Source organism: Solea senegalensis, linkage group LG3, assembly GCF_019176455.1.
Source record: "Solea senegalensis isolate Sse05_10M linkage group LG3, IFAPA_SoseM_1, whole genome shotgun sequence".
In the NCBI taxonomy this organism is placed as follows: domain Eukaryota; kingdom Metazoa; phylum Chordata; class Actinopteri; order Pleuronectiformes; family Soleidae; genus Solea; species Solea senegalensis.
In genome coordinates, this window is record NC_058023.1 from 3,066,696 (window position 1) to 3,087,916 (window position 21,221).

General features: G+C 41.6%; 2 protein-coding genes across 2 annotated transcripts; one reads left to right on the forward strand and one right to left on the reverse strand.

The window, feature by feature from the left end:
* The first annotated feature begins 662 nt into the window (after window positions 1-662).
* Window positions 663-3,530, forward strand: LOC122766916 (transcription termination factor 2, mitochondrial-like). The gene is made up of 2 exons (XM_044022157.1): window positions 663-697; window positions 1,905-3,530. Exon 2 carries the CDS (start codon window positions 1,919-1,921, stop codon window positions 3,008-3,010), a length of 1,092 nt encoding a protein of 363 aa, XP_043878092.1. The 5' UTR covers window positions 663-697; window positions 1,905-1,918; the 3' UTR covers window positions 3,011-3,530.
* A 763-nt stretch (window positions 3,531-4,293) lies between these two features.
* Window positions 4,294-19,030, reverse strand: LOC122766752 (cryptochrome-1-like). The gene is made up of 13 exons (XM_044021905.1): window positions 18,075-19,030; window positions 10,346-10,454; window positions 10,118-10,260; window positions 9,842-10,026; window positions 9,185-9,273; window positions 8,638-9,090; window positions 8,391-8,542; window positions 7,683-7,885; window positions 6,665-6,787; window positions 6,467-6,565; window positions 6,287-6,370; window positions 6,015-6,117; window positions 4,294-5,118 (listed from the first exon to the last, which is right to left on the reverse strand). The coding sequence occupies exons 1-12, from the start codon at window positions 18,230-18,232 to the stop codon at window positions 6,017-6,019; spliced, it is 1,899 nt and encodes a 632-aa protein (XP_043877840.1). The 5' UTR covers window positions 18,233-19,030; the 3' UTR covers window positions 4,294-5,118; window positions 6,015-6,016.
* Window positions 19,031-21,221: the final 2,191 nt, after the last annotated feature.

Sequence of the window (21,221 nt, forward strand, 5' to 3'; positions counted from 1 at the left end):
GGGAATAATATATAATAAATGGAATATTTTTCATTTCAAGTGTATCTAGATTTAAGTAATACAGCATTTACTTTACTTGGAGTTTTGTTCTGTTGTTTTTGTTTTACCGTATGGTCACTGATAAAGTAAAAGTGAGTTAATAAACTCTAACAAAAGTTGTAAAAAACAAAAATGTATACATATTATGTATTTTTTTTCCCCCTTGTGACTACAAACACAACATTGCAGTTAAGCTAACGTGCGTTGCCCAACTAGCTAACTTTTACCCTTAAGTTTCAGTGTAAAAACGTGTCATTTCTCCACTCAAAGTAAACATTGCCTTACTGTATGTTATTGTGTGACTTTATTGCTTCATGGCAAACATTTTTATCGTGTCATTTTACCTTTCACGTGTGTGAAAAACGGAGCAGCAGGGACTCGTAAAGGCTAAAGTTCAGGTGTTGAGCTCAACCGTTCCCCACGTACTGGAGGCTTGAAATCCGCGTTGCGCCCTCTATCGGTGTGTGACGGTGAACACAGCAGCAGCAGCAGCAGCAGCACCAGCAGCTGCTCTGGTCACGCCCCCCCTCCTCTTGCTTCCCGCCGCGTGCAGAAGGCGCGGTCATGAGTTCAGTTTCTGACCCCGCCCCCTTCTTGTTATGAAACTAAAGAAGTGGGCGTGGCAGACGGAGTCCTCCAGCTGCAGCCTGACAATCTGGTAATAACGAAGTACTTGTGCTTGTTTTTTCCACTTGTTTATTCATTTAATTTCATTTAAATCATAAACATTGCCTTTGTGTGTTTTTATTCTGTCGCTATGTGCGTGCTTTTGTGTTGATTCGCAGCCGCACTGGTCGTGATAACAGTTTAAAGTACACAGTGTACACATGATGAGAGAGTATGAGAACTTTCAGGTACACTATGTTCAGTGTCAGTATGAGCCCTGTTGTTGTTTCATGCAACACTTCAAACATGTTGTTCGTCTACATTCATGCAACATTAATGCACTTTGCTGCTCATCCATGTGTTAATGTGACCCAGTTATTGCTGACCAGGCTGAAGTTGTACAGAATGTTCCTGGTGTTGTGCTATTTATTCAGTGTTAAACAGCTGGGACAGAAAGTGAAGTTGGGTTTCCTCTTATTAAACAGTGCACAGTGTTTAAAAAGACTAATTAAAAGTTTGATAAGTAAAAACAGACGGACTGGCAAAAAAACATTGTGTCTGAATTAGAAATTTTTTATTATAAATTCTGTTTTTCGTTAAACAGCAAATAATTCTGGATTTCCTCCAAAGTAGATTATTCTCTTTAAGAGTTAATAATTGGAGTTTTCTATGATAACAAATTAAAATTGTGGGTTAAGTAAAAAGAAGAAATTTGTTTCAGGAACCCATGATGCATAGTTTTCTTTAACAAAAAAATGGTATTATTGTTTTCATGTAGAAAATAGAGAAAAAATAAAGATATTCTATCATAAATTATATATATATAATAACTGTTGGAATTGGAGAAAACAAGCTAAAAAAAATGTTAGTTTTAGCACGTAAAATTCTGACTTTTCTCAATAAAAAATTCTATCTTAATGAATTTTTATAACATTCTTGTATAGTAAATTACTGATTTGAATTGTCTGCAGTATTTCATGTTGTTTTTCCTATATTACATTCAAGGAATCTTGGCTTTTGTGTAGCAAATTGGAAAAATATTTTTTTTTTTAATCACAAATAATACAAAAATTGTTGGAATTGAACAAAAAAAGCCATAACATTTTTACAACTGTGAAAATATTCTAGAAAAATATTCACGACTGTTAATGAAAGTCATTATTAGTTTGCGTCCTATATAACATTGTTAATTAGAATATATGAGCTGTATAAAAATGTAAAAACATATTCTTATAGATTTGTTGTTGTTGTCTATGCAGATCCACCATCAACAATGCTCCGTGTCACCACCGCCTCCCTGTGCACTTCCTGTCGGAGGATGAGGCTGCTCCTCCCCCCCTCTGCCTCCGCCTCCACAGTAGCTCCACCTAACAAAAGACCGGAGAACCAGCACACGGTGAACTCCCTCTACAAACTGTCCGTGGACATCCAGAAGATTCGCAAGTCCAAGGGCTGGGTGCTGTTGGAGAGTTCCGCATTTGTGTCCGAAACTGCCAATCTCCTGAGGGACATGGGTGCAGATGGGACAGTCATCGCCCGAGTCCTGGAGGCGCACCCCGAGGCCGTCCTCTGTCCCCCGCAGGAAGTAGCTGCCCAGAGAGACCTCTGGGCGTCCGTGTGTCCCGGCAAACAAGACTTGATGAGCATCGTTGAGAAGTTCCCAGCCTCCTTCTTTGCGTTAACTCATCGTAGCAACCAGCGGGCAAACATCCTGATCTTCCGGAACCTAGGCCTCAGCAAGCAGATCATTGGGGAACTGATGGCGAGCATGCCGCAGTGCTTCAGTCGACCTGTGGAACACAACCAGAAGGTCCTCCACACGCTGAGGGACACCTACCTGGATCTGGGAGGCGATGAGTCCAACGTTCACATTTGGCTGCAGACGCTGCTCGGCCAGAACCCGAGCATCCTCCTTTGGCCTGTACGGTCCTGGACGGACAGTCTGAGTTTCCTCAGAGAGCAGGGTTTCTCCTCAGAGGAGCTCCTCAGCCTCGTCTCCAGCCTCGGCGCCTCCGTCGCAGAGCTGCGGCCCGAGAACATGTGGCTGGCACTAGCGTTCGTCCAGAGCGCTCTGGACTGCTCCACAGATGAACTCAAGAAAATAGTCATCTCCTGCCCGGCCATTTTGCACTACTCCTTGCCCACACTGCTGACGCGGTTCCAGGCCTTGATGGACAACGACATGAGCGCCCAGCAGGTGAAGGAATCTCCCAACGTTCTGGAGCTCAACACACAAATGGTTCTGTACCGTATACAGAAATTAGCTTCGTGCGGCTTTGACGTTCGCTCCGGCAGCTTAGATGTTCTAGTGGGAACCAAAAAAGACTTTGAGAAGAAGTGCGTCAAACTGAACCTGACTCGATAAAGACTGTTCTTCACCGCTGTAGCTCCACTCAGGACTGTTGAGGAGTGAGTCAGGGGACGAGGCTTTATTTACACTGGGGCTTTACACTGGTGTGTGTAAATGTTTTATACTTTTACACAAAGTTTTCTACTTCTTTCAAACCTCTGGTGATACAAAAACAACCCTCCTGATTAGAGGCGGGTCAAAAGTGATTAGATTAGCAATATTAAGAACACTCTTAATGAATTTGCAAATTCTCACGTTTCGAGGAAGTCCACTATTGCACCAGATCCTTTTTGGGGTCGATTTGTATGTTTTCCTCAGTTTGAACTGACCAATATCTTGATATATCATTATATGATCGTCTTCCAATGTATTACCCTACCTGTGGAAAGTATTGCTTTTAAAATGATTGTTAATGTTTTTATGAAGCAGCTTGCAAAGCACAACGTGGGAAAAGGGTTTTAAACTACCTTGGAACATAAAGATTTACTACTGAGATTGTGGTTTTTGAACACGACAGATGACTAATAAATGTCAACACCTATCATATCATGGCGTCTTTGTTCAGCATTGTGAATGATCTTACAGCCTCTAGGGCATTTTCAGACATGAAGGGTCCAGATGTTCTCTGGACTTTGGGCATCTGGGTTCCGTCCACAACAGCAGGAGAATGTCCTGAACCTTCCTGGTGTGTTTTCCCTCTAACCCTAACCTGGAAAACACTTATTTCAGAGAAGGTCCTGGGCAACTAGTGCTTGTTTCTCACATACAGCCGTTCTGGAAGAGTTCAGTAAAATGTCCGTACTTCAGATACATTTAGTAAGGCTTTGATTTTAACTGTGTTTCACAGCATTTGGCATCTATAATGTCCCGTTACTCCCATATTCTGGTGTCTTCCACCAACCAGACTTAGTTCAGTTGAATGCAATAATTCACACTGTTAAGTCAGGTGTGGGCCACACGGTCAGTGTAGTGGTTAGCACTCTTGCTAACCCAGTCGGGAAACAAGGGCCTTGTGTGCCTGGGTTCTCTCCGGGTTCCTCCCACAGTCCAAAAACATGCAGATGTAGGGATTAGGTAAATTGACCGTAGGTGCGAGAGTGAGTGGTAGAAGATGGACGGATGGTTCCGTTCACAACAGCAGGAGAATGTCCAGAACTTTGTGAACCCAAGTCTCAGGGAGCATCCTGAGCAGACATTTTGTGTCTTAGTGTACGTAATATGTCCATACTTTATTTTGAAACCAGATTTGACCCAATAATAAATACTTGAACACAAAATAATATGACTGGAACGGTTGGTATACTGAACCCAGTTTTAATGAAACAAGCACATTGAGTAGGAACAGGAAGCAAATGAAGCAGTTCTCTCCTGTGGTACATTTATCGGGAATTACACTTTGGGGACACAGTGATATGACGACTCTTGATTCCCCATCATTTTTTCTCAAGAAAAAAACCCCAAACATAAGACAAGGCTGTCAAGTTGCTCATTAGGAACAAATAACGAGCCAGCGAGTGCTCGGATACAGAGAGAAAAAACATCGATACACTTCTGTCCATAGATACGTGGGATGTTTCAAAACAGGTGAACGTTTGGGAAATGAAGAGTTAAGAGACGACGTGTGGCTGCTTTAGCAGAGATACAAGATTTGTCACTGTCATTTAGTTTGGAATGGACATTCTATATAAATGCCTTTAAAACTTTTTATCGAAAAACTTCCAGAAATAAGAAAGAAAAAAAAAAAGATCCATCGACAATGATTTCTCATATCAAAAATATATCAGTGAGTCTATGAGGGGGAGGGGTCTACACAAAGAGAGAAAACGCACATACAATATTCAAATATGTACAAGTTGTATGTGAGCGGAAATTTAGCAAATTCATTATATACACAAGGAAGCGAGTCCCAGCAGTGTGAACCCAAAGACGAGCGCAGTCCAAATTTAATATAATCTTATATAATATAACGTTATGTACAGTCCGGTAACAAACGCTGAGTCGTGAAGGATGTGTTCGCTCGTCCTCGTCCTCCTCCAGGTGAGGTCATGTGACTCTGCAGTACTTTTGAGAGAAAAGTCCTAGCGTCGGCCATTTGTTTGCTCGGCGCGTGTCTGCAGACGCTCCTGTGTGGAGAGAAAACGCAAGAAATGGATGTCAATGACGGAAAAATAAAACACAAGTCACAACATCAACAAATCCCCAAAAAAGACCAAGATCCAACAAACAAAAGAGGACAAAAATCGAAAAACATTAAAAGAGATCATTTAATATCCTGACAAATTTGTCCCTAAGGGCACAAAATGTCCCTAGGAACTCTTAAGGGTTTAAGCAATTGGAGTTTTTTAAGTTGTCATTTGTATTATTTGTATGGGTGGAGTGGCTCAGTGGTTAAGACCGGTACCCTGTGTGTGAAAGACATCATAGTCGCAATGGTCGCAAGTTCGATTCCACCCCTGGCTGATTGTACTCAATTCAATTGTAAGTCGCTTTGGATAAAAGTGTCTGCTAAATGACATGTAATTTAGTAGTTAATATTTTCTTTTTTACTACTCCTATTTTTTAAACGTATACTTAACGTTTGTGTATATATACTTACAGAAACACTGGTATATTTGTATTACTGTAATTATAACAACATACATAGCTAATGTTTCTGGTCATTATTACTATTATTTTTCTATTTTTCATATTTGTTGATCGTTCAGGTTGAGGTGGGGTGTGTATTTGATTAGAAAAGTTTCTTGTTTTGTAATGTTAGTATATAAAAGGAAAAAAAGAGTCACAAAGTCAACAAAATGATTGCTAGCCTGGGCTCAGTCACGTCAACTGAGGCGGTGATTTTAAGTACGTTTTGTAAAAATCGGGTGAATTCTAATTCTTCTTGTCTGTTTACCACACAGACTAACTGCTAAATTAATGTTAATTCTTTTGATTTTGATAAAATATCCACTGGACAACATTGTTTCAGAGCATTCGTCTCAAATCCAGGTGCTGTCCTGATTCAGAGTTTGACACTAACCTTTAGTGAGTGCTCTGCCTCTGGATTTTGGAGCTCTTTCCATTTCCGGACTCCTTAATGTGTCGTTTGCCACTTGTGTGAGAGATGGAGTGATGATCCAGCCCTGAACATAATAACAAACAAAGTTTATGAGGGAAGCGACCAACAGAATACTCCAATTAAACATCACTGCATTCATGTCATATGGAGGGCTTCTGAATTCTATTAAAATCAAAGCTGCTACCATTAGTCAGCCTAAATGTGTCGAACCACGTCGTCCCGTCAGTTCTCACCTTTTTGAATGAGAGGGCCAGAAATCTGCTGAGCGCCTGGAGTGTAACACATCATACTGCTGCTGGTGCTGGTGCTGGCATAACCTGGAACGAGCAGACAACATTCAAGAGAATTAGCACCGAATACACTTTACAATGAATGAATTACAAAAGGTGAAGTCGCCGTCGATCCATCCTCACCCTGCTGGTGTGTGCCCGCGTTGGTCTGTGAGTCGCCCTGCAGGTACAGCATGACACCGCTCTGCCAGTCTCCCTGGGAGTGAGCAGGCATCTGATAACCTGGAAACAAATATGATATAAAAGCTTATTAAAAAAAAGTATCTTGAGGGCAGGTACAGCTACAGAGAGAGGCTTTGAGGAGGAGGAGTTGTCTCTTACTGGACGGAGCCGCGGCGGTAGGCGTAGCCTCGGCGTGGAAGGCCATCGCGTCCGAGGACGCTTCGCTCACTTCGTTGCCATGGCCGTGACCACTGGGGTTGGAGGGCACAGACGCTAAAAGGCCTGAGGACAAGAGGGGACAAGAGGGGACAATAGTTCACAGCTTCTATATAATACAGACATGTTATGTTATGACATTCCCACATTAAACCTTCATCCCTTTTCCTCAGTGATGGAAAACTGTCAAAGTGAAGTGAAGCTGCTTCTCCTAGATGTCCAAAAATCAACAAACGGAGTGTTTTAGTGAACTGCCAACAATCCTGAGGCCAGCAGAGATGGAAAAACCTCTCTCAAATCCAGTTCCACAGGATTCCACTTATCACATATCACTCTTCATATAATGAGGCTGAAGTTGGCATTCAGATCTGAAGCTTGAAGTCAAGCAGTTAAGGGGAAACTTAAGGAAAAGAGTTCCAGAGTGTGTGTTGCTGGTGTGAGCACACGTTGGAATAAAGGTTTGACTGTATTTTTGAGACACACTATGACATTTACAACACTGTCGTTCTTTTTGAGAACGGTGGGGTTAAGTTTCCCTTAGGTTTCCCACTTTACTGCCAGCCACGAGGCTTCAAATCTGGACGCCAACTTCAGCGTCTTCCCGGACCCCGACGTGGAAAGAATGCAGAACACAGACGTTAGCGATCTGTCGGTGTTCTCCAGAGTAGAATGTATCGGAAAATTAAATGCTGTTTCCATGTTTCAATGTTTCCATACCCATGAAAAGCACAAGGGGACAGTATAAGGATCAGGTCTAAGTTCAGTTCACGTCAAAGTTCTGCGGCATAGTTCTTGATCTCTGTGTGAAAAGAACTCAAAAACAGCTTGAAACCAGCACTGGTGCGGTTCCATTTTGAGAAGCCTTTTTGCCTGCCAACATGGCGGAGTAAACAACACGTGTCCCAGTTAAATAAAGTTTAAATAAATACAATTAAAGTTAGAAATCTCCTGGTGTTCTCACCGAGGCCCCTGTAGCACGAGAGCTGCTGGTAGATCTGCTTCATGCGCTCGATGTTGAGGCGGCTGGCTTCCGCGTGGTTCACCATGGGCTTCGGGTAGTGGACCCCGATGATACATTTGGCCGCCTTCTGCACGCTCTCCGGAGCGTTCCAGGGATCGTAAATGTACTTGGCAGGAAAGCCTCTGAGGATGGGCAGGTAGCGCCTGAACGAAGACACAAACGAGGATTAGGGAGCTGCAATTCACTCGATCACTGCCATCCTTTCAAAAACACAATGTACACTGGACGACGCAGCGGTGTACTGCTGTTAACACTGAAGAAACTGCATTGACAGGGACGATTCATTGTGTGTGGCGTGTTTCCATGACAACACATTTTCTAGCACTGCCTGAGTCCACAGTGTGGCACTGTGGGACCACAGACCGGGACTCGGTAGTGTTTTTTTTTTTCTCCCCCTTCTTGTTCCATGGTGAAAAACAGAAAAATCTGCCATGTCACCATGGCAACACTGTTAGACGCTAACCCACAATTTTCACAGCGCAGCATCACCCACGTCTGACGTATGTAAGGGCCCATACACACAAGACTGAGTTGAGGACAATCCATGGAAAATCCCAAAGTCTCAAAACAACACCCTGGCCTTTTCATGGACACAAGCAGCAGTCAAATAAAGACTGTGATGTCTTAAAAAATAACAAGCGAGCTTACCGTATGTAGTCTCCGTTGGGGTCTGTGCGACGGCCAAACCCCACGGGGCAGTAGCAGTGGAAGAACTGCTGGAAGAACGAGCTGCAGGAGAGCCACATCCAGCTGCCGGCGTTCACGCTCCAGTCGGCGTCCAGCAGCAGCTCCTCAAACACCTTCACACACAAGTACAAGCCTCACGTTCAGTTATTTCTTAGAGTGTAGAGGGAAAAAAAAAAAAACAGGAACAGACTTAAAGATCCCTCTGTACCTTCATGCCCTCCTCCCAGCTGATCCACAGGTCTCCTCTGGTCAGGAAGCAGGCCACGGCGTGTCGGGCCAGGTGGTGGATCCATCCCTCCTGCCTCAGCTGAGTCATGATGGCGTCGATCCACGGGAAGCCCGAGCGGCCCTCCGCCCACTTGGCCAGCGCCTCGGCGTTGCGGTCCCAGGGGATCTGGACGCAGATGGGGTTGCTCTCCATCTTGTCGAAGCACGGGTTGTTGGTGGCGGCCGTGTAGAAGAACTCGCGCCACAGCAGCTGCCCGTAGAGCGAGAGCGGCGGGGAGCTGTTCTTCTTCACCTTCCTGTAGAGGTCGGTGAGCTTGAAGTAGAAGAGGCGGCAGGAGAGGCAGCCGAAGCGCAGGTACGGACTGAGGCCCGTCGGGCTGGCGAGCAGCGAGTTGGCGTTCATTCGGGGGCGCTCGAAGTTGGCGACCCACGCCTGATGACGACAAGGAAATGATCGTGAGTACTGAACTGAATTGCATGGTGGAAAAAGGGGCTAAAAAGCTTCAATGGTGTTTTAAATGACTGACCTTCCTCTCCAAATGCCTCTCAAGTCGCGTGAGAGCTTCGGATTCTCCCCCGGGCCACACGGCTGAGGCCAGACCCTCTGTGTCAAAACCTGCAGGACGAAAATAACATTTAAGTTCAGGCTGTACCTTCAAGACCACATCCAGACCTGATATCAACATTACACAAGCAATTTGTCCACATTACAGACTCAGATTCTGATAATATGTGGTCGCAGAAGACAAATCCAGGAGATGAGAACATGTTAATGCTATTCTTTTCTCTAAGTAGCTGTGAGAAGTGATTTAAGTGATTTAAAACCGTTATTAATAACTTTTAAGGCTCTATAGGGCAAAAACCCAGACTTGAAGACCTACTGGTCCCTTTTGAGCCAAACCGTAATTTAAGGTTCCCTACGACTGGACCCTTTTGGTCTAGCCCCCTTAAGTTGTAGAACTACCTGTAGATCTCAGACAAGCAAAATCGGTTTCAAATTATAAGTCACTTCTTCTTTAAGGGTCCATTTTATTGTTGTTCTGTTGTAGGTTCTGTTGTTATTTTCTGTTCTATGGAAAGCTTTTGGTCACAAGTTAAGTCATGATAAGTATTTACTATTTTATGTCCTGCGTTTATAAAATCCCAAACGACCACACGAGCCGTGGACTCGCAGCTCGACTCACCGAGCTCCTCCAGGGACGGGACCCCGAACTTGTCGTCGTGCTCGTCGGACAGCGGCGTCGTGCATTTCCCCATGACGTCGCCTGTGATGGACTCTGCAGGCACCTCCACTGCGTCCATGCGACTGATGAGGGTCTGGAACCGCTTGTAGGTCAGCGGGGACTGACCCCCATTCAACTCTATGATCCTTGAGAGGTTAAAAGGGCAAAAGAGTCAGATTTAGGTCACAAAATACATTGTAAATTGCTGGGATTCACAGAGGGGTGGTGTGAACTTACTTGTCCAGGTCATAGAGCGTGTGGGAGGTGCGAACGATCACCTCCACTGCAGCCTCAGAGGCCAGCTTCTTAATCGCTGCATCTCGCTCCTTCCCGAAAGGCTCAGAGTCGTACTCGTAAGACAGGCGATTGATCTTCCACTCCTGAAGAGATTAATGCAATGATTATTACGTTCGGTTTCGCACGCGGCCAGAACATTCAGGGTGTGAGCGCGGCAGAACACGGCACCTTGAAAAGTCTGGGAAAGACATCGGTGGGTTGGCCTCGAATCACAAACAGGCGAGAGTTGAGTTTACGGAGGCTGGAGTCCAAGTCCTCAAGACTCTGCAGTAAGAACCTGGAAAGAGACGAGAAGAGTTTAAAAACACAGATATTGACATTTATAGATAAAAAAAAAAACTGCTTGGTTTGGACAGAATCAGTGACCCGATTCAACAAAAATCTCCCGTTTATTTCAACGGATGAGGCCGAGGCACATTTATTATTATTATTATTATTATTATTATTATTAGCTTTAAGTAAAGAACGCCTCCTCTTCCTCTTACCTCGCATGTGACATGAACACAAACCAAGTCATGAAGAGGTTTGGAGTCTTTTATTGTTTATTACAAATTTCCTTCCAAGAACCTATGTAGCCTTCAGTGTAGGGCTGCAACCAACCGTTCTTTTGATAATCCATTAATCGGTCGACCATTTTCTAGATCGATTGAGTACTTGTTTGGTCTGTAAAACCAAAATGATTCAGTTTTGATGATTCGGTGCAAAGAAAAAGCCAGAAAATATTCACATTTAGGTAGCCGAAAATGCGCAGTTCTACTTCAGAAGACGTTAAGTTGGTCCATTGTGTGCCGCCTCTAGGTACAATTAATCGATAAAATAAAAGACCAAATCTAATTCTTTTATCCAATTTTAAGTAATGCCACCTATATATTTTACACACTGGACTCTTGTCTCACTAAAGTCCCGACTACGTCAGTGGTTATGAAAACCGATTGAGACACGAGGAGCGCCTCATGTTGTGTCGCGTATGAAAACTGTGTCGACCGGAGGCTCGACAAACGGCGTGAGTCAGCAGAAACGTCCGACTGGGATAATGCCGGTAAATCAAGCGGAGCGCGCAGGACCAGTGGGTGGCCATCTTACCTCCGCTGCGAGGGTTCTTTTCTTTCTAGAGAGATATTATGTAGATAATATGCATGTGTCACACACTGTGACTCATAACACGTCCGTCACAAGTCGTGTTCAAACTTTTTTGTCGTCGAGTTTTGTAATCCTAACCCAACACACACACAAAGGACAGCGCTAATACAAACAACGAACTCACTGATGTGCAACATCCTCTCCTGTGCTCTTATACAACAGTTAATAATCAACAATAAAATATGAAATATTTCGATTTTTGGGGGGTAAAATAAGTTCTTTAGTGAGACTAGTTTCTTGTATGTTCTGGTTTCTTGTGGACTAAAATATAAAATATAAAATTCTCCCACTATTTTCTGACATTTAATGGACCAAACAACTAATTTATATGACTAGAAAAAATATAATAGCAGTCCTGACGTGATAATAGTATTATTTTAGGACTTAGTCAGTTTTGCCTTTTAAAATAAAGCTATTCTTAAAGCTACTCTTACCAATATGAATATTTGCTTATTTCCATCACACTCTTATTGTGAAAAGCCAACAATTTACTCAATGTTTTAAGAACAGCTCTTTCGCTGGCACACGTTTTGTGACTCTATATTAGGTTCCGTTACACATATGTTGTGTCACATTAAAATACATGAATAAGTTGAATGTGAAGCAGGCAGATTGTTAAGGACGATAAATAAGCAGCCAGTGCATGATTCCTGCGGAGTTAAGGGCCAGAAAAAGCAGCAGCGGCAGCAAAGTCAAAAATTATTCTCATTCAGAGCACAATCACTTTGCAATTCGGACAAGCTCGAGCTGAAATAACCCAGTTGAACTTCCACTTAACAAGAGAATGTGAGCAGGTAACCGCGCCGTGTCCTTTATGACTCAGCCCGAAAGAGGCTTTTAAAAAAAAAAGATGATTTTATCACAGTCGGATGAGCGGAAGACACACGCGAGTGGTGACGTCAATGAACGAATGCATACTCAGAAAACACACACTTAACCACCTGGAACAAATACGATTGCATAAAACAGATATTTAATCTTTTTTGTTGTTGCTGCTCCATTATTTACTCTTCTTTTTTTAAAATAACTGCTTCTGATTTTATCATCCAGGAAAATAAGTCAACAACAATCAGTCGACACACGATGTGTGCACAGTGGCAGTGATGTGGTGCTTCCCGTGCTGTCGCTATAGCAACCAGAGGTCGTAGGTGGAGGTTTCCTGTAGCATCAGGCTCTTACCCCGCTCATGAAATACACACAAATATATATAAAAAATCTCACTCTCCTGTTAATAACAACTGTAAATGTTCTGGTTCATTAACGTTATGATGTTTATGTGGATTACGTGGAACGGATTATTGTTTTGTGCTTTGTTTGAAGCAGAATGGACGCTGATTAAACCTTAAATCCCAGCTTTCATTATGAAAAGGCCAATGACAGTCACATAATCACAACACATAAATGATTTTATAACATCTCTTAAAACCAGAGCTGAACTAAAGCAGCGACACACAGAGAGATGAGAGATCATGAAGAGCATCGTAGCTGCAGAGGAAAAAATAAAGAAACACCAGGTCAGATGTTTTTAGCTCCTTTCACACTCTCTCGAGGTGACAGATGCCACTAAGTAACGGTGACCTGCCTCCTCTAATGGCGTCTGATAATAAATAGGCCTTTTCAACGACACCGTTCACCAAGAGGTCGGTGTGACCTGCTAAGAGTTTTACAAATGTGATAACAACCTATTGTCCAAAATATTACAAAATTCTAATGGTTTGGGAAACGGTTTATTTTCCCCAAACAACGAATCAATTCACCGCAAAATTAAACAATGATGAAAATAACAACGTCATATAAGTACAATTTAGTTCCACTTTGGGACAGTGGTTAAGTAGATTTTTGGAAGAGGTTTACCACAGTTCCATCTGCTGGTCACTGGGTGGCGCTCCTGCTTTTCGGTCCAAATGTGATAGAACTGTGCAAGGTCACCGTGAGCGGGTGTGGGCTCCAACTGACGGATTTTAATCGTAAATGTGTCCAAAAAAAGTTCAAAAACTCCACGCCTGAAAATGCCTGACATTTTAAAAGTAATTCACAAGGTGTCCAACAGAGGGCGCTGTGAGTGAAGCTTGGCCTGCATGCATGCAATCTCTGTTCATCAGAAGACAACAGTTTAGTTACGTTCGCTTTGCCTACTGCAGCTTTAAGTGTCAGCGACAATGTGAAAAAAGAAACAATGACCTGTTTTATATTCCGGCTCCTGGGACACGGGACACCAGTCTTTTCCCCACATTAACTAAATCCTCATGAACTCCACCAAACATGAAATAAAAGCGCTTCCATGATGTCGGCCCACCCGACACAGTTTCGAGAATGAACAAGCGAACAGTGGATATCAGACGAGGGGCAGCTTTGCTGGGATTAGATGGCTGCAGTTGTGCTGATCACCAGAGATAGTCAGGGGGTCTCCAGTGGCAGCAGAGACACAGAAGTAGGTCATTGTAGCGACGCGGCTAACACAGTGACCTAATTGTGACACGTGCGGAGGGGACGTTATAGTTACTTTATGATCAGCCGCTGATTTGCTTTATTTACTTTATTTAATTTTTACAACCGGTCGACGACTAATGTGGGTTTTTCTACGGCAGACGCAAACTCCACAGCATATATCAAGTCTCTGAGTCTCTAACCTTTAATCAACAGCCAACGCGGATTACAGAGAAATGTCGGCTGTGGTTTGTAATGTTTTTCATGGTCAGAAAACACCTGAAATGTTGAAAAATCCTCCGCAAACCTCAAAATAATGACGACACCACATGTCCTGTTTTGTCCTCAAAACCAAAATTATTCAAATGTAACGTTTACTTTGTTATACGGAGCAAAAAAGCACAGAAAATATTCACATTCAATGCTGACAAAAACAATTGTTTTAATCATGAAAATGCTCAAATGGAGCTGAAACAATAACTCGATTGTTAATCGATCACAACTATTTTGAGAATCGATTCATTGGTTTGAAGCTTTTCTCATGATTAAAAACAAGATTTGTGATTGTTTTAGCTTCTTAAATGTGAATATTTTCTGGTTTCTCTGCGCCACATAAAAAAAAACATTAAAAACGGAATCACTTTGGTATGAGGACAAAAACCAAGACATTCGAGATCATCATCAGTTCCATGTTTGACAAACACCAGTTGACATTTTTCAACATTTTCTGAGCTAAAACAATGACTTGATTAATTGAAATAATAGTCAGATTCATCAATTATGAAAATAATTGTTACTTGCAGCTCTAAACTCTAACTAAATCAAATGTCAAAGTAGCTGGAAATGAATTTAGTAATTGTTGATAATTGTAGCCATACATAGAACAACCAACAATGGACAATGATCCAACCGTTCTTTCTGTAACTACTCACAGAAAGAACCCCCGAAAACTTAATTACCTCCACCACCAACTGCAATTTTCCTCAGTTATACAACATGCGTCCGCTCCCAGCCTCTTGAACTTGACCTTCAAGAGGCTGAAAGCATGTTATGCAAAGCCACGGTGACCTTTGACGACTTAAACCTAAGCAGGTACTGAGTGCACGTCGTCTGTCTGAGTGAACACGCGCGGCAAAAATGTAAGGATTCTCTGGAACCACGAGACAAACATCACAGGAATTCATTCTTAGACATCACAGGGACTGCAATCTTTAACCCCCCGGCCCCCATCACTGACTGTTAGTAATTGATTTTCATGTATTTTAGAGACGCATAATATTGGACTTTGTGCCAATATTCGATAAATCATCCTATTACTAATATTACTAAATAAATGAATCGTCAACTATTTTGATATTGATGGAGATAAATGCATTTTTAATCATTTTAAACACGTATTTTGATCTTTTCAGCTTCTTAAATGTGAATATTTGCTGGTTTCTTTGCTCCATATAACAAAGAAATCAATAAAACCGAACAATTTTTGTTTGTAGACAAAAACAAGATCATCATTTTCCAGGTTCCACCTATCAACATTTCTCTAAAATGTTCCAACATGTTACTTAACAAACCAAAAATCAATTAGGAAAATAATTGTTAGTCGCAGCTCTACAGTGATGTCTGGGACAATAACTGTCATATAGTCGTTTTTTTTATTGAAACTATCATAATATTTTTCATACTTGTGTCGCAGCTGACGTAAATATAAATTGTCTTGTATAAAATAAGAAAACATTAACACGATAATAAAGAGATGCCGCAGGTTTAGAGTTCGCGAAGGTAGCAGCCTATTCAGCTAAAAATCTTAGCATTTTTACGTATCCCAATCTCATTAAAGTGTTTATACAAGATGAAATAAGGCGATAGAATCAGGGCGGACTGAGAGCAATCCACATGTGAGCGCTGCATCACCTCTGTCTGAAGTTACACAAGTGTGGAAACACAACATGGATGCTGCGTAACACTGCTCGTCTCTGCTGCACGTCTCTTCCCGTGGCAGCGTGGGACTGCAATTACACAGCCGAGCTACAGCAGTTTTACAGTTATGAAACGGTCCGCAGGCTACGGCGCACACTGTGAGATTGTGTCAGGAAGCACGTTGGGTTTGAACTGTTATGTTATGAGTGAGGAAACCTTCTACCCAACACTGGAGGTTCACAATAACTGTCAGGAGAGTAGGAGGGGGAGAAGTCAGTGGGTCGCTGCAACCAGTGGCGGAGCTAGAGGGGAGGCAGGGGTGGCACTGGACCCCCTTGAAATCTGACAACAGTTGATTGACCGGTCACAGCACATGTCGAAAGTTGCCAGTTTTGACCACAAAGAGGTGTAATCCATTACAGCCTTGATGGACAGTGAAATCTTTGTTCTAAAGTAAGTTTTACGGTGGTTGCCTAATGACCCTAACCCCCGTGAAATAGCCTTGGAGCAACCTCACAACCCCCGGCACAAGATTCCCACATGTCCGTCACTTGTGTTATTGGTAAAAATACTACAGCTAATTACACTTATTGTCTTATTTGTTTCACATCATTGATTACGTTTCAAAAGATGTAATTTAAGTTCCTTTTGATGAATGGCAATAATTGTATGGTTTTATGCACGAGTGCATTCAATGATGTAATAGAGGAGTGCAAACTTCTCTAATCGTGGCACTTACGATTTAACGCAGCAGCCACTGAACATTATTCAAAAAGATTACACTAAGATTATCAAGTATTTTTTTATCATTTTCTTTGATTTGACAGAAGAAAACACTTAAGTCAATAGTCAGAATAGAATAGACCTGTGTGATGCTCAGAAGGAGTGGTAATTGTTCCGAAATGTGAAAATCTTCATGAAACATCATGAAAACAAGACAATATTGGTCTGCTATTGATCAAAATAACTGGATCGGATCTCGGGACAAATCCGACGCAAAACAAAAATCACACCTACATCTATCTTGTGTTTCACGATGCACAGGCTTTTAATATGTAAACAAAACAGCATTTTAGCTGAGTGATGTCATGGGATGTTTAACTCTTCTTCATGGGAGAAGAATATTTTTTACACAGATGGAAAATGAAAAGGTTTAAAATGACTGTATGGGACTGATATCGGCATCAGACTCGTGCCATCCCTAAACAACACATTTTCTGACACTTTAAGGACCAAAACAATGCCTCTATTCATTGAGTAAAATATAAATTCAACTCAATACAGCAAAGTACTGCTAACAGGGGTTAAGTGCAGAGTTTGGAGACGTCGCTTTTCTATTTACTTCCTTCCACCTTGTTTTCTTGGTCAGTTAACGTTTGGTCACATTACCCTCATTCCTAAAATAGATGCACACTTTTGGAAAACAGGGAAGCCTTTTCAACACTTTTTGGCATTATTCACATTATTGACATTTACATCAGAGCTGCAACTAATTTGTCGATTAATTTTCGATTGAGCGAGTATTTGTTTGTTTGTTTGTTTTAAAATGTCAAAACATGTTGAAAAATGTTGACTGGTGTTTCCCAAACCTGGAAATCATGACGTTGTCAAATGTCTTGTTTTGTTTACGGACCAAAAATGTTTCACTTTCTTTGTCAAATGGATCAGCGAAACCAGAACATATCCACGTTATAGGTTTTGAATGATTAAAAAAGGCAAATAATCGATTATCAAAATAGAAAATGTAAGTTGATTATTCGTCTATTTGTTTGTCACAACATGTTGAAAAATCATGATGTTGTCAACTGTCCAAAAATGTTTCAGTTTTAATGATTTCTGAAAATTAGCAGTTATTCACATTACTGAGATCTAAATCAGAGCTGCAGCTAAGTACGTTTGGTCCAGGAAATCTTGAAAAATCTTGAAAAATGTTGACTGGTGTTTATCTGTCAATTATTTTCTCTATTAAGGGAGAATTTGTATGGGCCCTAATATGTCAGAAAATGTCAATTGGCGTTTTCCAAACCCCAAAATGATGATGCATCATTTTGTGAACAGAACAAAGTTTTCATTATTAATGATTTCTTTGTCAAATGATGCAGTGAAACCATAAAATATTCCCATTTAAGCTAGATTTGAATGATTACAACCGAATAATCGATTATCAAAATAGTCAAATGTAAAGAAAGTTGCATGTTCGAGTGTCGATAACTGCACTGTCCCCAGAACTGAGTTCATACCACAGACATCCCAAACCGTTTAACGTCCTGTCGTGTTTTCACACCAGCAGCGCGAACGTACGTGGACTCCACACTGTGCCACTGTGTACGCGCATCATGAAAAAAGCAGGCGGTTCCCTGTGACAGCTGTGCCAGTGTGCGTTTACACGTGCTCGCAGGCGGCAGTGACTCACCTCCACCGGTTGATGCCAACGTTGGACGAGCCCGCGAACCAGGGGTCGAGGATGTAGATGCAGCGGACGGTGTCCGCACCCAGCAGAGAATCCTTGAGGGACGGGTTGTCGTGGAGACGCAAGCCCTTCCTGAACCAGTGGATCGTATTAATGACCATTACTCGACTGGACGAGTCCTTTTTATTATTATCCTTCTTTTTAAAAAAAAAAATAAAAAAAAATAGATAAATAAATATTAAATCAAGTCCACTTTAATCCGGGTCGGTCAAGAACACTGGAGAACAAGGCCACAGAGAATCCAAATGACGGAGGGGGAAAAAGAAGTCCTTTAAAGCTGCTTTTAAAGCGTCGTTTTCAACAATCCCCGACTCTGAATATTAACCTTGCTCTAAAAGAACCTTTTCCATAATGTCAAAGAATGTATATACGCACGGCCGCTGAATCATTTGGCCACGAAGCAGGGCGACCTCCCCGGTAAGCGGGCGGGCGTTAGGACCTGTCGTCGCGGAGGGAGAGCTCGTTGTATAACTTGTTATTGCGAGTAGTGTAAAAAGAACGTTTATAGCGCCAGAAAACACGCAGAAATTTAAACACAGTAGTTTAAATACAGTCCAGAATCGTTTACTCGAGTGTAAGTGACAAACTGCGATTTTCCAGCCTGTAAATACACGTTGGCAGCAGGACCCGGTTACTTCCCGTCGAGACTGCCGAGGAAAGCTGGTTATGTAAATACAAAATCTGCCCCGCGATTTGTGTCAAATTTGTCGTTTTAACGGAACCCGAACGCTCACTTAGCTGCTGAAATACCTCCGAGGTTCCGTGTGACCCGTCTCCGTAACGTTCCGAGTGGATGTTTTGAGTGGCGAAGGCAAAGAAAAACCGTTCTTCCCAACGTAGAATCCACGAATAGCTTCTGATGCTGCCGCACGTCCACCAAACCGCTCCTACTGGCCCAACTCCGCCCACACGAGGATGCACGCGCACGCTCTGCGGCCTGTGATTGGCCCAGAGTGTCTACGTGCGTTGTCACGTTTCTGCAGCGTGTTCTCTCTCTCCCTGAGCTAATAACAAGGCTGACAGTGAATGTGTGATAAACCGTGACCTCGAACCGGGTGTACACCCTTTTGCGGCAAAGTTATGAAACCAAACCAAAACACAGCTCATAATATTCAGCTTTAGCTGCAATATTTTGGTTAAACCAACAACTAAATAACAAGATTTAGAGGAGAGATGTGTGCTACTGGTTAAATTACATAATAAACATAAATGTGGAACAACAATGGCTTTTGTTTACACCATAAGAATCCAGATGAACACACATATGTGTGTGTGTGAGTCAGTCCTCACTGGGACCAAAATTTGGTCCAAATGAGGAAGAAACTAATTTCTTAGGATTAGGTATTAACTGGTTATGGTTCATTGTACAGTTTTGGTAAGGCTGTTCAAGTGAATGGAAGACTACACAGTGTTAGAGTGTGTTTTAATAAGAAATAAATCACATTTTTATAGTTTTGTATATAGATAAACGTTTAATTTAGTGAAAAATATGCCTTTGGTGCATCATGTTGTGGTATTTTTGACACTTTATTCTGTTACATAAAATTTCACATCTCATACCATACCATAAATGTATCTGCAAATGTTATTTAATCATCTCTAAGTGTACTTTTTTTAAAATATTTTAAGCTTCATAAACCACTGCAGATGGCTAAAACTTTGCTTGTCTGTTGGACACATAACCATAAAAACACAATATGACCTACTTTAATGTCAGCGACATTCTTTATTTATTTCTTTATGTGCGCGTGTGTAGAACATTATATCACCACTGCAGTTTGGTTTCATCAAGTTTTCTGAGGGGATTTGTTTTTCCCTTCCACAAATGCGTCACAATATTCTCTTACATAAAATGACTTGTAATTATGCAAGACATGACATGTGGCTTCGCACAAGGCGGGCAGTACCCGGCTGTGGCCACTGAGCGGCAGTGTGACACCACACCACCACCAGCACCTTCCTCATGTGACTGATAATATAGTGGAGTTATATAATAACAAAAAAAAAATACAAATGCCCTAGTAACAGACATGGAAACTCCCCCTGTACAGCAAAAAAAATAAAATAAATTATTATTAATACTAATAATAGGGTTCTGGTTTTGCAGACATATACACATTAGATTCAAGTTTAAATATTAATGTTTAAATATTAATATCTAAATAATATTAATAATGATATTATACTATAAACATTTAAACTACACAAATATGAATCTAACGCACATAATTTAATCAATTATTATAAAAACATGGCTGTTTTTCATGACAAAACTTAATCATGTGATAATCACTCTGCTGGCAAAATACAAACGATCCATCATCTCACCAGGAAACTCATTCCCCTGTATTCTTTTTTAAAGCGGTTGCCAGGCAACCAAGGCTTGATAAGTGAGGACAAGCTTTTGGAGGAGCACAGTGCACACGTATAGAGAAGCAGCTGACAGCTGCCCACCTCCACCACTCTCACCACCAGCCACAGTTAGTCATCGCCATCATCATGAAGAATCTGCTGCAGCACTGCATCAAGAGAACTGTGACACACATGGGCAGAGCGGGGGGCGGGACGTGCTAATGCTGACATCTGCTAACACAGAGAACATATACTGTAAGATCATCATCATTCAGTGGCGGGGGGGAATAAAATAAAAAAATGTATTGTAAATCACAGATGTGTCTTCATCTCACAGCTGCCGCTCGATTATTTAATCATACACTGATAGAAATCGGTTAAATTTGTCGGAGAAAATAACCAAATATAACCTAAAAGCAATGTTTTTATGTTTAATCATATAAATGCATGACATTAAAACCATATATTAAACGTCATCGTAAGTAAATTCATTCAAACTAAGGTTACCAAGTTAGTAAGACAACTAGCTCTCGTTATTTTCAGTGGACTTCATTTTGTCATTTTTAAGTTTGTCTCTCTCCAGTCCATAAACCTATATATCTATATATCTGCGGAGAGAATTAATTGTTTGACAAATTTTAAAAAAGAAATCTGATTAATTACGTTAATTGAAAGTGGAGTTATATATTAGTTTAGTAGCTTAAAGTTAGCTTCAGGTTAGCCTAAAGTTAGCTTCAG

Excerpts from the sequence above, each read along its gene's own strand:
- LOC122766916 (XM_044022157.1), top strand. The coding sequence starts at position 1,919 with ATGCTCCGTGTCACCACCGCCTCCCTGTGCACTTCCTGTCGGAGGATG.
- LOC122766752 (XM_044021905.1), bottom strand. The coding sequence starts at position 18,232 with ATGGTCATTAATACGATCCACTGGTTCAGGAAGGGCTTGCGTCTCCAC. Across the intron at positions 9,274-9,841 it reads CCCGTCCCTGGAGGAGCTCG|GTTTTGACACAGAGGGTCTG; the intron begins GTGAGTCGAGCT and ends TTCGTCCTGCAG. Across the intron at positions 6,371-6,466 it reads CGCGGGCACACACCAGCAGG|GTTATGCCAGCACCAGCACC; the intron begins GTGAGGATGGAT and ends TGCTCGTTCCAG.